The sequence below is a fragment of the Microcebus murinus genome, chromosome 5 (assembly GCF_040939455.1).
Source record: "Microcebus murinus isolate Inina chromosome 5, M.murinus_Inina_mat1.0, whole genome shotgun sequence".
Classification (NCBI taxonomy): domain Eukaryota; kingdom Metazoa; phylum Chordata; class Mammalia; order Primates; family Cheirogaleidae; genus Microcebus; species Microcebus murinus.
The window spans coordinates 100,488,131-100,500,569 of NC_134108.1; the positions used below are offsets into that span (position 1 = coordinate 100,488,131).

At 44.1% G+C, this 12,439-nt stretch overlaps 1 protein-coding gene across 1 annotated transcript in view; it reads right to left on the reverse strand.

Moving 5' to 3' along the window:
* The window catches only part of SPATS1 (spermatogenesis associated serine rich 1), a 35,716-nt gene extending 23,546 nt beyond the window's left edge, over nucleotides 1–12,170 (reverse strand). Inside the window, exons 1-2 of the mRNA XM_076002748.1 lie at nucleotides 12,013–12,170; nucleotides 2,471–2,618 (exon numbers count right to left, since the gene is read on the reverse strand). Coding sequence (XP_075858863.1) covers nucleotides 2,471–2,618; nucleotides 12,013–12,064 — 200 coding nt within the window. The 5' untranslated portion in view covers nucleotides 12,065–12,170. The remainder of the gene's footprint in view (nucleotides 1–2,470; nucleotides 2,619–12,012) is intronic.
* Between the last annotated feature and the right edge of the window lie 269 nt (nucleotides 12,171–12,439).

Genomic DNA, 12,439 nt, shown 5'->3' on the forward strand with positions numbered 1-12,439 from the left:
GCAGGGGTCCTCAAGCTTTTTAAACAGGGGGCCAGTTCACTGTCCCTCAGACCATTGGAGAGTGTGCACTGTGGGCCCGGGACGAGTCGGCTGCTAAGCAGGACAGGCAGCGGCAGCAAAAACACCTGACGGGCTAGATAAATGTCCTGGGCGGGCAGCCTGTGGCCCGTGGGCTATAGTTTGAGGACACCTGGTCTAGGGGAAGAAGGGATGGAAACGCACACAGATGACTGTGGAAGAGTGGGTAAATGTTGTGATAGCAACCTTTCCAGGAAATACAAGGAGCGCCCAGAAAGGACACCTAATGCAATTAGGTTTGAGGGGATATGTTTGAAAATAGTTTATGGAGGAGGCTAGCCTGAGCTGAGCCTCAGGAGATGGGTGTACATTTGCCACATATATTAATTAAAGTGGAAGTGACAGAAATCCAACTCAAACCATGTTTAAACAATTACAGGGATGTATTGGTTCCAATGATGAAGGTATAGCTGGGGACAACTGGAATCAGAGCTCAACATCTCCAGAACTATTGTTCTCCCCTGTTGGTCCATGCCTGTCTTGACATCTTGGCTTTGCTTTTACCAATTGCCTATGAGCTTCTTCACAAGACCAACAAGACAACTGACAGTCTCAGATTCAAATTCTCACACAGTCTTCCAACCAGTCTTAACCCCCATCTCCAAGGTGAAACATTTCAGGGAAGGCTCTCATTGGTTCAGCTTGGATTATGTGCCCTCCCTTAAATCAATCACACTCAAGAAGTGGAGTCATGTAAGAAGATGGCAGCTCCCATTCAGAACTGAATAGAGAAGGTGAGAAAAACAGCTCCCCAGAACAGAGGGCATAGCACAGAGGAAGTCGGCGGGAGCCAAGCAGCTCCTACAACATGTGAACACAAGCAAGGGCACTGGGGGAAGCCACTTCAGGCAAAAAAAAGATAGCATGAGCTTCCTTCCATAGAAGGAAGAAACAGCAGGGAAATGAAGAATTTGATGTGGTTGCGGCAGGAGTATTGGAGCAAAGGCTGGAGAAGAGAAGGAAGACAGATCTGGAGAACTTGTATTTCCTGTGAGGGGGCTTGGACTCTTCTTTATCACACTTTCATGAGGTAGCATTGAATAATGGCAGGCAAGGACATGACCTGGTCACATAGGGTCCAATTTCCGTTCTAGAAAACTCTGGAAGCTATGTGAGGAATGGACTTTAAGAACATAAGACTTAATCCTATTGGCAGCACGTATTTTAAAAATCAATAAATAAAAGTTTTAAAAAAGACTTAAGTCCGGGAGCCCAGTTAGGAGAGTGTAGTAGGCAGCCACCAACATGGCTGCCAATGATCCCGGCCTCTTGGTATTTATTCCTTCTGTAATCTCTGCCCAGTGAGCATGGACAGGACCTAGTGACTCTAACAAACACGTGCCAAACTTCTAGCAAACAGGATAAGCAAAAGGGATAGGATGTCACTTCCAAGATTAGATTACAAAGAGACCATGGCTCTATCTGGTGTGTGCTCTTCCTTGCTTGCTGGGGAGAGCCAGGTGCCATGCCGTGAGATGCCCTACATGGAGGCAAGGAACTGAAGGAAGCCTCTGGGTGGCAGCCAGTATGGAACTGAGCTACCAGCCCCACCAGCCTGTGAGGACCTGAATCCTGCCACCAACCATGTGAGCGAGATTGGAAGTGGATCCTCCCCCAGTTGAGCCTTCAGATGAGCCCACAGCCCTGGCCAACACCTTGACTACAATCTCATAGGAGCCATAGGAACTCATCTAAGGTACGCTCAGATTCCTGACCCACAGAAAATGTGAGTTAGTAAATGTTTGTTGTTTCAAGCCACTCAGTTTTGGGGGATTTGCAGCAGTGGATAACTAATATAGAGGGTATTATGGTGGACCAGGCAAGAGATGATCAGACCCCAGAAGAGGACTGTGGGAATATAGGTAGAGTGGAAGAGATGGATGTCTAAGATATTTTAGAACTTGATCCCCAACTGGATAAATGGGAGGAGATGAGTGTGACCTAGGAGTCTACACCCTTGGAGCTGCATTAACACCGAGACTATCAACTAAGACAAGGGATACAGGAGGATCTAGTCTGTGGGGATGGGTGGTGATAAGTTCATTAAAGGCATGTTGAGTCTGAGGGGCGTGTGGGACATCCAGATGGAGATCGCTAGAAAGCAGTTAAATATATCAATTTGAAACTTGGGGCTATGTCTAGGCTGGAGTTTTATATTCAGGTATATACAGTATTGTCACCATTTGATAGATAAGAACACTGAGGCCCAGGGAGGCGAAGTAATTTGCTCAAGTTCACACAGATACTAAGTAGCAGAGCTGGGATTTGAACCCAGACAATGTAGTCCAGAATCCATGCTCTAGCCAAGCATGCCATGCTACCTCTCAGACCGTTGTCTTCTTGGTCAGAATTTCCCCCAACAGTGACAGCTCTTCCGCAGAGGCTTACTTACTCTAGGTGAGCAGACAGGCTGGGGAGGCCCAGAGGCTCATTGGCACTTGAACTCGTTTCAACAGAAGATGAGAAACTGACCCTTTTGCCAAGGGATGGCGTACTGGCAAAGCATCCCTTAGATTCCAGAAAATCACCGTGTTTAGCATCTGCAATACATAGATATTACCATTTAATTACAATATTGAAAGTACCACTCTATCTTGCTTCTTAGATTATAAATATATTTCTTCTAAAAAGAGCTAACGGCCGGGCGCTGTGGCTCACGCCTGTAATCCTAGCTCTTGGGAGGCCGAGGCGGGCGGATTGCTCAAGGTCAGGAGTTCAAAACCAGCCTGAGCAAGAGTGAGACCCCGTCTCTACTATAAATAGAAAGAAATTAATTGGCCAACTGATATATATATAAAAAATTAGCCGGGCATGGTGGCGCATGCCTGTAGTCCCAGCTACCCGGGAGGCTGAGGCAGAAGGATCACTCGAGCCCAGGAGTTTGAGGTTGCTGTGAGCTAGGCTGACGCCACGGCACTCACTCTAGCCTGGGCAACAAAGTGAGACTCTGTCTCAAAAAAAATAAATAAATAAAAAAAATAATAAAAAGAGCTAACATTTGTTGAGCATTTACTGAGTACTGGGGATTATGTCAACACTTGACACTCATTATCCCATTTAATCCCTATAACAACCCACAGACATAGATACTACTTATCATCCCTACTTTGCAGGCAAGGAAACTGAAGCTTAGAAGATTAGCAACATGCCTATGCTTACTTAGAAAATAAACCTCTAGGCCCGTACTCGATCACAGTGCTTGTGACACCAGAGCCTGAAATCCTAACCACTATACTAGCCTGCTTACACACAGACACAGTTCACGACTCCAAACTAAGTGGAAGACATAAGGTTTGAATCAAGCTATATATCACATCATACTGAGCACCTCAATACAATTTTCCAGAGGATGTGTTCATAGAAAGACTGATGAATATAGCTGGTGATCACAACCCAAAGAACTGCCTTCAGAAACTTCCATGCATTCTCATCACACTTCCTATTCATCTTAGTAGCATTTACAACAGTGACTGGCACAAAGTAGGTGGTCAATAAATGCTTGAGTGACTAAATGAAAAAGAATTATAACTCCCAATCACCCACAATTACAAGTAAGGGAGTGCTGAAAGCCAACGAGTGTCAGATAAAGACACGTACCCATTTTCTTCACTCTGATATACAATTAATATTTTGCAAGTCAGGCTGTTCTCTTACTGTTTTGTAGAGTTGCATGCCTTGTCCAGCCACACAAAAAAAACGCATCAGTTGAATAGACATTGTATTTCTTTAGGCATAACTTCATAGAGCACAGATGCTCAATAGACACAATGTAACCTCGGGTTATAAGAAAATTATAAGAAATAAAAGTCAAACTTCTATGACTCTTGAGTACATTTTCAGACTGACCACTATTTGCCTACATAATATCTTGCCTCAGTTGTCCCTCAGTATCTGCAGGGGATTGGTTCTAGGACGCCCTAAATACCAAAATCTGCAGGTGCTCAATTCCCTTATATAAAACAGAGCAGTATTTGCATATAACCTACACACATCCTCCTGTGTACCGTACTTTCAATCATCTCTAGATCACTGAGAATACCCGATACCAATGTAAATGATACATAAATAGTTGTTACATTATTTTTAGTTTGTATTTTTATTGTTGTACTGTTATTTTTTAGTGTTGTTTTCTTCTCAAATATTTCCCATCTAGGCCGGGCGCGGTGGCTCACGCCTGTAATCCTAGCACTCTGGGAGGCCGAGGCGGGCGGATTGCTCAAGCTCAGGAGTTCGAAACCAGCCTGAGCAAGAGCGAGACCCCGTCTCTACTATAAATAGAAAGAAATTAATTGGCCAACTAATATATATAGAAAAAATCAGCTAGGCATGGTGGCACATGCCTGTAGTCCCAGCTCCTCGGGAGGCTGAGGCAGTAGGATCCCTTGAGCCCAGGAGTTTGAGGTTGCTATGAGCTAGGCTGATGCCACGGCACTCACTCTAGCCTGGCCAACAGAGCGAGACTCTGTCTCAAAAAAAAAAAATTTTTCCCATCTATGGTTGATTGAATCTGTGCACGCAGAACTGATGGATATGACCGAACAGTGTAAGCCATGTGCCCTGTGAAACCCCCACCATCTGTCAGTAGGACTGCCACTTAGACAGTTTTGTATTCGTTTCCTCGCAAATTCATATGGCAAGTGAATCATATCTTTTCCCCTCTTGTCAAGTCCCAATCTTATTTCCAAACTCTTCATTCTTTTCTTTTCTTTCTTTCTTTCATTCTTTTTTTTTTTTTTTTTTGAGAGATGGAATCTTACTCTGTCACCCAGCCTAGAGTGCAGTAGTGCAGTCATAGCTCACTACAGCAGCCAGGGACTCCTGGGCTCAAGCAATCTTTCTGCCTCAGCCTCTCAAATAGCTTGGATTACACGTATGCACTACCACACTTGGCTAATTTTTGTTCTCGTTGTTGCTTGTAGAGACAGGGTCTTGCTATGTTGCCCAGGCTGGTCTTGAACTCCTGGCCTCAAGAGATCCTCCCACCTCAAACTCCCAAAGTGCTGGGATTACAGGCATGGGCTCCTGGCCCAAACTCTTCACTCTTAAAAGAACTTTGCCTGTGACTCTACAAAGCTTAAAGGTCAGCTGAGCTACTTCCTCCCTCCAAAATCCTCCCTTTCTGGGATTTCTCAGGGCTTGGCACAGGGACTCTCTGCATCAAAATTACCTGGGAGCCCTGTTAGAAATACAGGTTCTCAAATTCCATGTCAGACTTATTGAAAGAGATTAGACTCTCTCCAAGTGAGGCCTGGGAACCCGTATTTTTCTTTTCTTTCTTTTTTTTTTTTTTTTGAGACAGTGTCTCGCTTTGTTGCCCAGGCTAGAGTGAGGGCCGTGGCGTCAGCCTAGCTCACAGCAACCTCAAACTCCTGGGCTCAAGCAATCCTGCTGCCTCAGCCTCCCAAGTAGCTGGGACTACAGGCATGCGCCACCATGCCCAGCTGATTTTTTCTATATATATTAGTTGGCCAATTAATTTCTTTCTATTTATAGTAGAGACGGGGTTTCGCTCTTGCTCAGGCTGGTTTCGAACTCCTGACCTCGAGCAATCCGCACACCTCAGCCTCCCAGAGTGCTAGGATTATAGGCGTGAGCCACTGCGCCCGGCCTGGAACCTGTATTTTTCCTAAGTCCTCCTCCCCTGGTAGCTCTTAAGCTCACATTTGGCAATGATCTTCTTCAAGTCTAGCTCCAACACTGCACTGCATTTTATCCCATTCCACTTGGGTTCCCAACTGTGCAGAATTTCCTGAATGTGTCCAGTCTTGAGAATCACCTTGGGGGCACTTGTTCCACATGAAGTTTCCAGGATTATGACCCAGACTTACAGGCTGGAAAACACTGTGCTTAAGAAGCACTTCAGGTGGCTCTTAGGGTCAGCCAAGTGGGGGAAGTGCTGCCTGGTAACATGCCCCCAAGCCTAGAGCAGCAACTGGCTGCTTGAGGTGTGAGCAGCTGGGATGGAGTCCAGCCCAGCAGAGCTGTGAGGAGGAGACAACAGGCCCCCAGCAGCCAAAGGAGCAACCACTCACATACTAAGCCACAAAAGAAGTATCAACACAAGTATGACACAGACCACACTCTCTGACCACAGTGCAATACAATTAGAAATCAATAATAAAAAGACAGCCAAAAAACACCCATAAGCTTGGAAACTCAAACCACACTTCTAAATAATTCATACAAAAGAAGAAATCATAATGGAAATCATGACGTGCATAATGATCAATGAACATAAGTACTATATATCAAAACTTGTGGGATTCAACTAAAGTAGTAATTAGAAACTTGGAGCCTTAAATGCAGATACTGTATTTCGCTGAATATGACACCATCAATTATAATAACATTATTATTTCATATACCACAAAGAACAAAAGCTGCCAATTAAACTATGATGCAATGCTTTATCACTTATAATTTTGTTTATACTTATTGAAGCATTCCTTTAGACTTACTTAGATATGGATTTTAATCACATACTCATATGCATATATAATTAAGGAAAATATAAGCAGAATAAATTGGTTAAGGTATTCTTTTTTATTATTATTTTTATTTTTTTGAGACAGAGTCTCACTTTGTTGCCCTGGCTAGAATGAGTGCCATGGCGTCAGCCTAGCTCACAGCAACCTCAAACTCCTGGGCTCAAGCAATCCTCCTGCCTCAGCCTCCCAAGTAGCTGGGACTACAGGCATGCGCCACCATCCCCAGCTAATTTTTTTCTATATATATTAGTTGGCCAATTAATTTCTTTCTATTTATAGTAGAGAAGGGGTCTCGCTCTTGCTCAGGCTGGTTTCGAACTCCTGAGCTTGAGCAATCCGCCCGCCTCGCCTCCCAGAGTGCTAGGATTACAGGCGTAAGCCACCACTCCCGGCCTGTTAAGGTATTCTTAAACCTTATTCACATTCAAAAGTCTGACAACCAAATTACTTTTCAACTCAATCCCAGATATCCGCATTTCCCACCTAAAGCTGTCATCAGTGCAACAAGAGCATGAGTGTTGCAGCATTTCTTAAATGAGAGCTTCTCTCTTGCCTCTGGAATTTTCTTCTAAGCTATGGACACGCATTCTGCATGCTTCAGTGCTCACACAGAAAGACTATGACAACTACTTGACATCTGCTACAGGGCCCAAAGCACTGGTAACACCCAAACCCAACTTCAGAGAGGCATACTGTACAAAGTGTCCACTCAGAATTGATGGGTTACAGTGTTCAAAAACAAAGACTCTAAAACTACTGAGCTAAACTTTCAATTTAAGAAATAAGGAGGCCAGGCTCATGCCTGTGATCCCAGCAATTTGGGAGGCCAAAGCAGCAAGACCACTTGAGGCCAGGAGTTCGAGACCAGTCTGGGCAATATAGCAAGACCTTGTCTCTACAAAAAATTTAAAAATTAGCCACACAGGCATGCATCTGTAGTCCTAGCTACTCAGGAGACTGAGGTGGGAGGATCCCTTGAGTCCAGGAGTTCAAGGTTGCAATGAGCTATGATCACACCACTGCATTCCAGCCTGGGTAACAGAATGACACGTCTCAAAAAAGTAAAAAAAAAAGAAAAGAAAAGAAATAAAAAGGAAGCCATCCCTAATTACAAATAAAATAGAAATAACTTTACAGATAAGGAAATTAAGTACCAGAAATGTCAAATAACTCATTCAGGGTTACACAGCTATAGAGTATAATTTATGAAATGTAGTCTAATGTTACAATAATCAAGATGGTACTGACACAAACCCTAACAGATAAATCAATAGAACAAAATAGTTGGGTGCAATGGCTCATGCCTATAATCCCAACTGCTCGGGAGGCTGAGGTGGGAGGATCACTTGAGACCAAGAGTTTGAGACCAGCCTGGGCAACACAGCAAGACCTCATCTCTAAAAAAAATAATAATAATAATTTTAAAATATGAAACATAATAGAAAACATACATAGAATAAAATATTATATGATAATAGTGGCATTTTATCTCAGTGAAGAAAGGATGAATTGTTCAGAAAGTATTACTAGAACAACTAATTAACCATTGGAATAAAAATAAAATTAAATATCTTACCCCAAAATGGAATAATCAAGATGAATTATAGAGATACATGTAAAAATTAAAATAAAACTAAAATAAAGTGAAAAGATCAGTGAAAGTTTATATAATTTCAGAGTCAAGAAATTATTATTTAGAAAGATATCAAATACAGGCAAAATAAAGGAAAAGAGGTATAAATGTGAACATATATATATTATATATATACATTTAAAACTTCCATAGCAAACTACAAACTGGGGGAAAATTTGTAACTTACATGATAGAAAAAGGAGTTAGCAGTCATTACAAATCATGAGCTTTTATAAGTTTATAAGATGAAAATAAATGCCCAAAGAGAAAATAATGGGCAAAAGACACAATCGGGTAACTCAACAACAACAAAAAACTTGCTTTCTGTGAAAGTGGGTAAAAAAAAAAAACAAAAAAACACCCACATACAAACAGGCAATTTGAGAAAAAACTTCACCCATACTAATGATTAAAGAGCTGAATTTTAAAACGAGAAACCATTATTTGCTACCAGTTTGCAAATACCCAGGTTCGGCAGAGCTTAGAGGAACGGCATTCCTGTACATTGCTGGTGGGAATGTCCCCATCTTCTTGAAGAGCAATTTGGCCAGAAGTGTCCTCCAAAGCCTATGAGAAGTGCATTCTGTTTGACTCAATGGTTCCACTTCCAGATATGTATCTGTGAAAAATGTTTGAAATGTATGTACAGGGATGTGAAGAAACAATGAAATCAGGGCCAGAGATGTCTTCTAGGTTGATACTTGCATGCTGAGTTCTGAGGTACTTATTATATCATTTACTTAAGACAATTTTTGCCCACTGGTCTTAACAGTGGCTGCCTTTTCATAGTATATAAACATTTTAATCATGTATTTGCCATTACAGGACTTGAGAGTTCACCAAAGCAAGAACTGTTTGGCACTATGGGTATATCAGGGAGGCCCCTTTCACAAGGTTTTTTTATTTGTTTATTGTTATTGTGTTCTCTAGGAGCAAAATTTAAATGTATTGCATGACACTGTGCAGCAAACAGTGAAATGACACCTAAAACTTTAGCATATTTCCTTGCTTGCTTAATAAGTTTTATGGTGGCAACACTCCAGAAAGTGGCCTGTGGCTACTGTAACAGAGAAGGCTTGTCTTACAGGCAAGGATGGGAAGAGCAATCTCTTTGCTAAACAAGCAACAGCACACTCTCCAGATCAAGCTGACTACAGGATCTTTATAGAAGTGACTCAATCTCAAACATGAACTGCAGACACTACTTTTTTTTTAAAGACGGAGTCTCATTCTATTGCCCAGGCTAGAGTGCCGTGGCATCAGCCTAGCTCACAGCAACCTCAAACTCCTGGGCTCAAGCGATCCTTCTCCCTCAGCCTCTCAAGTAGCTGGGACTACAGGCATACGCCACTATGCCCGGCTAATTTTTTTTGTATGTATTTTTAGTTGGCCAATTAATTTCTTTCTATTTTTAGTAGAGACGGGGTCTTGCTCTTGCTCAGGCTGGTTTCGAACTCCTGACCTTGAGCGATCCACCTGCCTCGGCCTCCCAGAGTATTAGGATTACAAGCATGAGCCACCGCACCTGACCAAGCTGCAGACACTTAAACATGGCCTCAAGATGCCTCCCTGCCCCTCCTCAGGTGGGAGAAGAGTGCTGGAACTACAAGTCTGAATCCTTCCATTCGGATACTGATACTACACCATTGCCTAGGGTACTGTCCTGTTACTTTGAGCAAGTCAATTACCTCTCCACACCCAGCTCCCAGGACTGGCCCTCTCCCTCATCTGGTTCATAAGGTTGTGGGGAGGAACAAACACACTAAAGAGGAACAGCCTTCTGGAAAGTTTCATCATTTATCATGCACATTATTATTCAAATGAAATAAATGTCAAGTAAGCTCTAAGCCAGGAAATTCTAATAAGTCTCTAAAACACCATGACATAAGAAAAGATGACGCAATCAAAAAGACCAAGAGAAGGTTCCGGTGACTAGAAAGGAATTTAGGGGGGAAAGGAGAGTTTGGAAGAAAGTCTGTTTCTTTGATACCATCTGTGGAATTCAGGATAATTATTTCCATTTCTTTAGGCAGGAATAACACCTTACATAACCATAGCACTTGTCATCTCAGCTGATTTTCACAATAGCTCTGTCTGGCAGACAAAAATAATACATCAACAAGCCATATTAATTTGATGTGGATACCTTTTAACCAAACACTCAGTTTCCCACCCCTGCTTATGTGCTCATAAAGCAGCCTAAGGCTCTAGGACTGTGGTTTTTAACCATTTTTTTTGGATCACGTTCCCCTCCCCCATGAGAAATAATGAAAGCAATGGGCCCTCCCTGCTGGAAAATGCACAGACACACACATGTGCATGTTCATCTTCAAACGGTTTGTGGAGCCCCTTCCTTCCTGAAACTCATGGACTCCATGTTAAACTGAACCCGGATGTAGCCTCCTGAATGGACACATCTACACAGCAGAAAAGGGAACCTAACTCAGAAACATGGAAGCTCCCTAGCACACACCCTTAAAACAGCAGTTTCCTCCTTTACCCCAAGCCAAACGGGAAACTGCAGAAAGATCTGGAGCTTAAAGTTAGAATCCCAGAACTCTTTTGTCCTTGCTGTTCCAGATGCATGTGGACAATTAATATTAATAGTTCTACCTGCTCCAGATCCTCCTCCTTACTAGTCCCAGCTCATAGGTGGGTGAAGTGAGTTGTACCTCCCTCCTCTCTTCCCACTCTGAAGGAGAAAGAGATCATTCTGGGACCAAGCTAAGCTCTGATGGGGCAAAGACAGAACATTTTACAACTCCCTTTTTACAGCTTGCAGGCCACTCACCTATAACAGGCAAATGACAACTTGAGTATGGACTCACCCAGAGGTTTTCTGGGACACTGTGACTGTTCTGATCCGTGACACTGTTCCCTAAAGGCAAAGGTGCGCTCAAACATCCTTCTCAGCCTTAACCAGTTATGGAGCTACCAGCCATTATTTAACTTAAACCTTTCCTGGCACTGTTCATAATTTCCACCTGAACTGTCCCATCCCACAAACAGTACTACAAATCTACTAATAGTAGATTACTAACAGTAATTACAAATCTACTAATATCTGAACAAAGGAAAAAAAATGAAAGGACACAGGCTCTGGGAGCAGCAGACTCAAGTCAAATCCCAGGCTCACAATCTACTAACTAAAGCCCAGGGCAGGTCAACTCTTGGCTCCATTTATTCATTTATAATACACTTCTCAAGCTGTTATGAGACCCAGTGAGGTAACTTATGCGAATTTCTACCTCATTCAGACCTTGGGTTAATACAGACATGAGTAGTTCTTTCTCTCTGCCCCCAAACTAGCCTCCTTCTAAATTTCAGTGGGTGTTCCCTGGCCACAGTTTACTTGGGTATGGCAACCAAATCCACACCCAGCCATCCAGATTTCTTAGAACTCAACCGTATCTGCTCTCCATCTTGGCCAAACCAGTGTCTCCTTTCTCTGGAACCTTCTCCAGCTCTCTGCCGTAGGTGGCGCTCAAGATGGAGGGGAGACAGCAGCCAGGTGGGCCGTTTCCAGTTGTACATGGTCTCATCTATGCATGCGTCTAATTTAAATAGTAAAAGCAACCCGGAGATAAAGAGAAGACCCTTGTAAGAACGATACCAGTCAAAACAAACTCCAAAAGCCATTGAAAGTCGACCACCTCTGGCCTCTAAACCCGCGCCTCCTCCCTCCAGCTTTCCTGGTTTGGATGCGCCCCCAGCGCTCCAGCGAGCGAGTCCTGGCCCCCGGCCCAAGCGGGGGTCGCTGTCCCGCCCACCCGGGACCTCGCTCCTTCTTTTCCACTTTTGGGTCTCCCTAACCTCTTCTCCAGGGGAGTCCCGGGTCTGCGCTCGGAGGCCTTCCGTGGAGCATGCGGCCGAGACCAACGCACCCGCCCGCCACGTAATTGCCCAGGAGCCGAGAGCCAAGGGCGAGAGGGCCGCGGCCGCCTGCTGCTCCGCGGTGCGCGTTCCGGGGTTGCCAGGACACGGCCCCCGCGACCGCGCGGCCTCCTGCTGGCCCCGCTCCCCGTCGGTCCGCCTCTGTCGCTGCATGCCGGGCTCGTGGCCACCCGGCCCGGCTGGGGGTCCCCTGAGACGCGCAAAACTAGAGGCTCCAGTCCTGGCCCGGGGTCGTAGGCAAGGACCGTTGCAAAAGCCACTTAGTGGTTTGCTTGGGGGTGGTGTGGTGGTGTGGGGGGGGGGGCGTCTTATTATTTTTTAAAAGTTGAGGTTCTTTTCCAAGCAA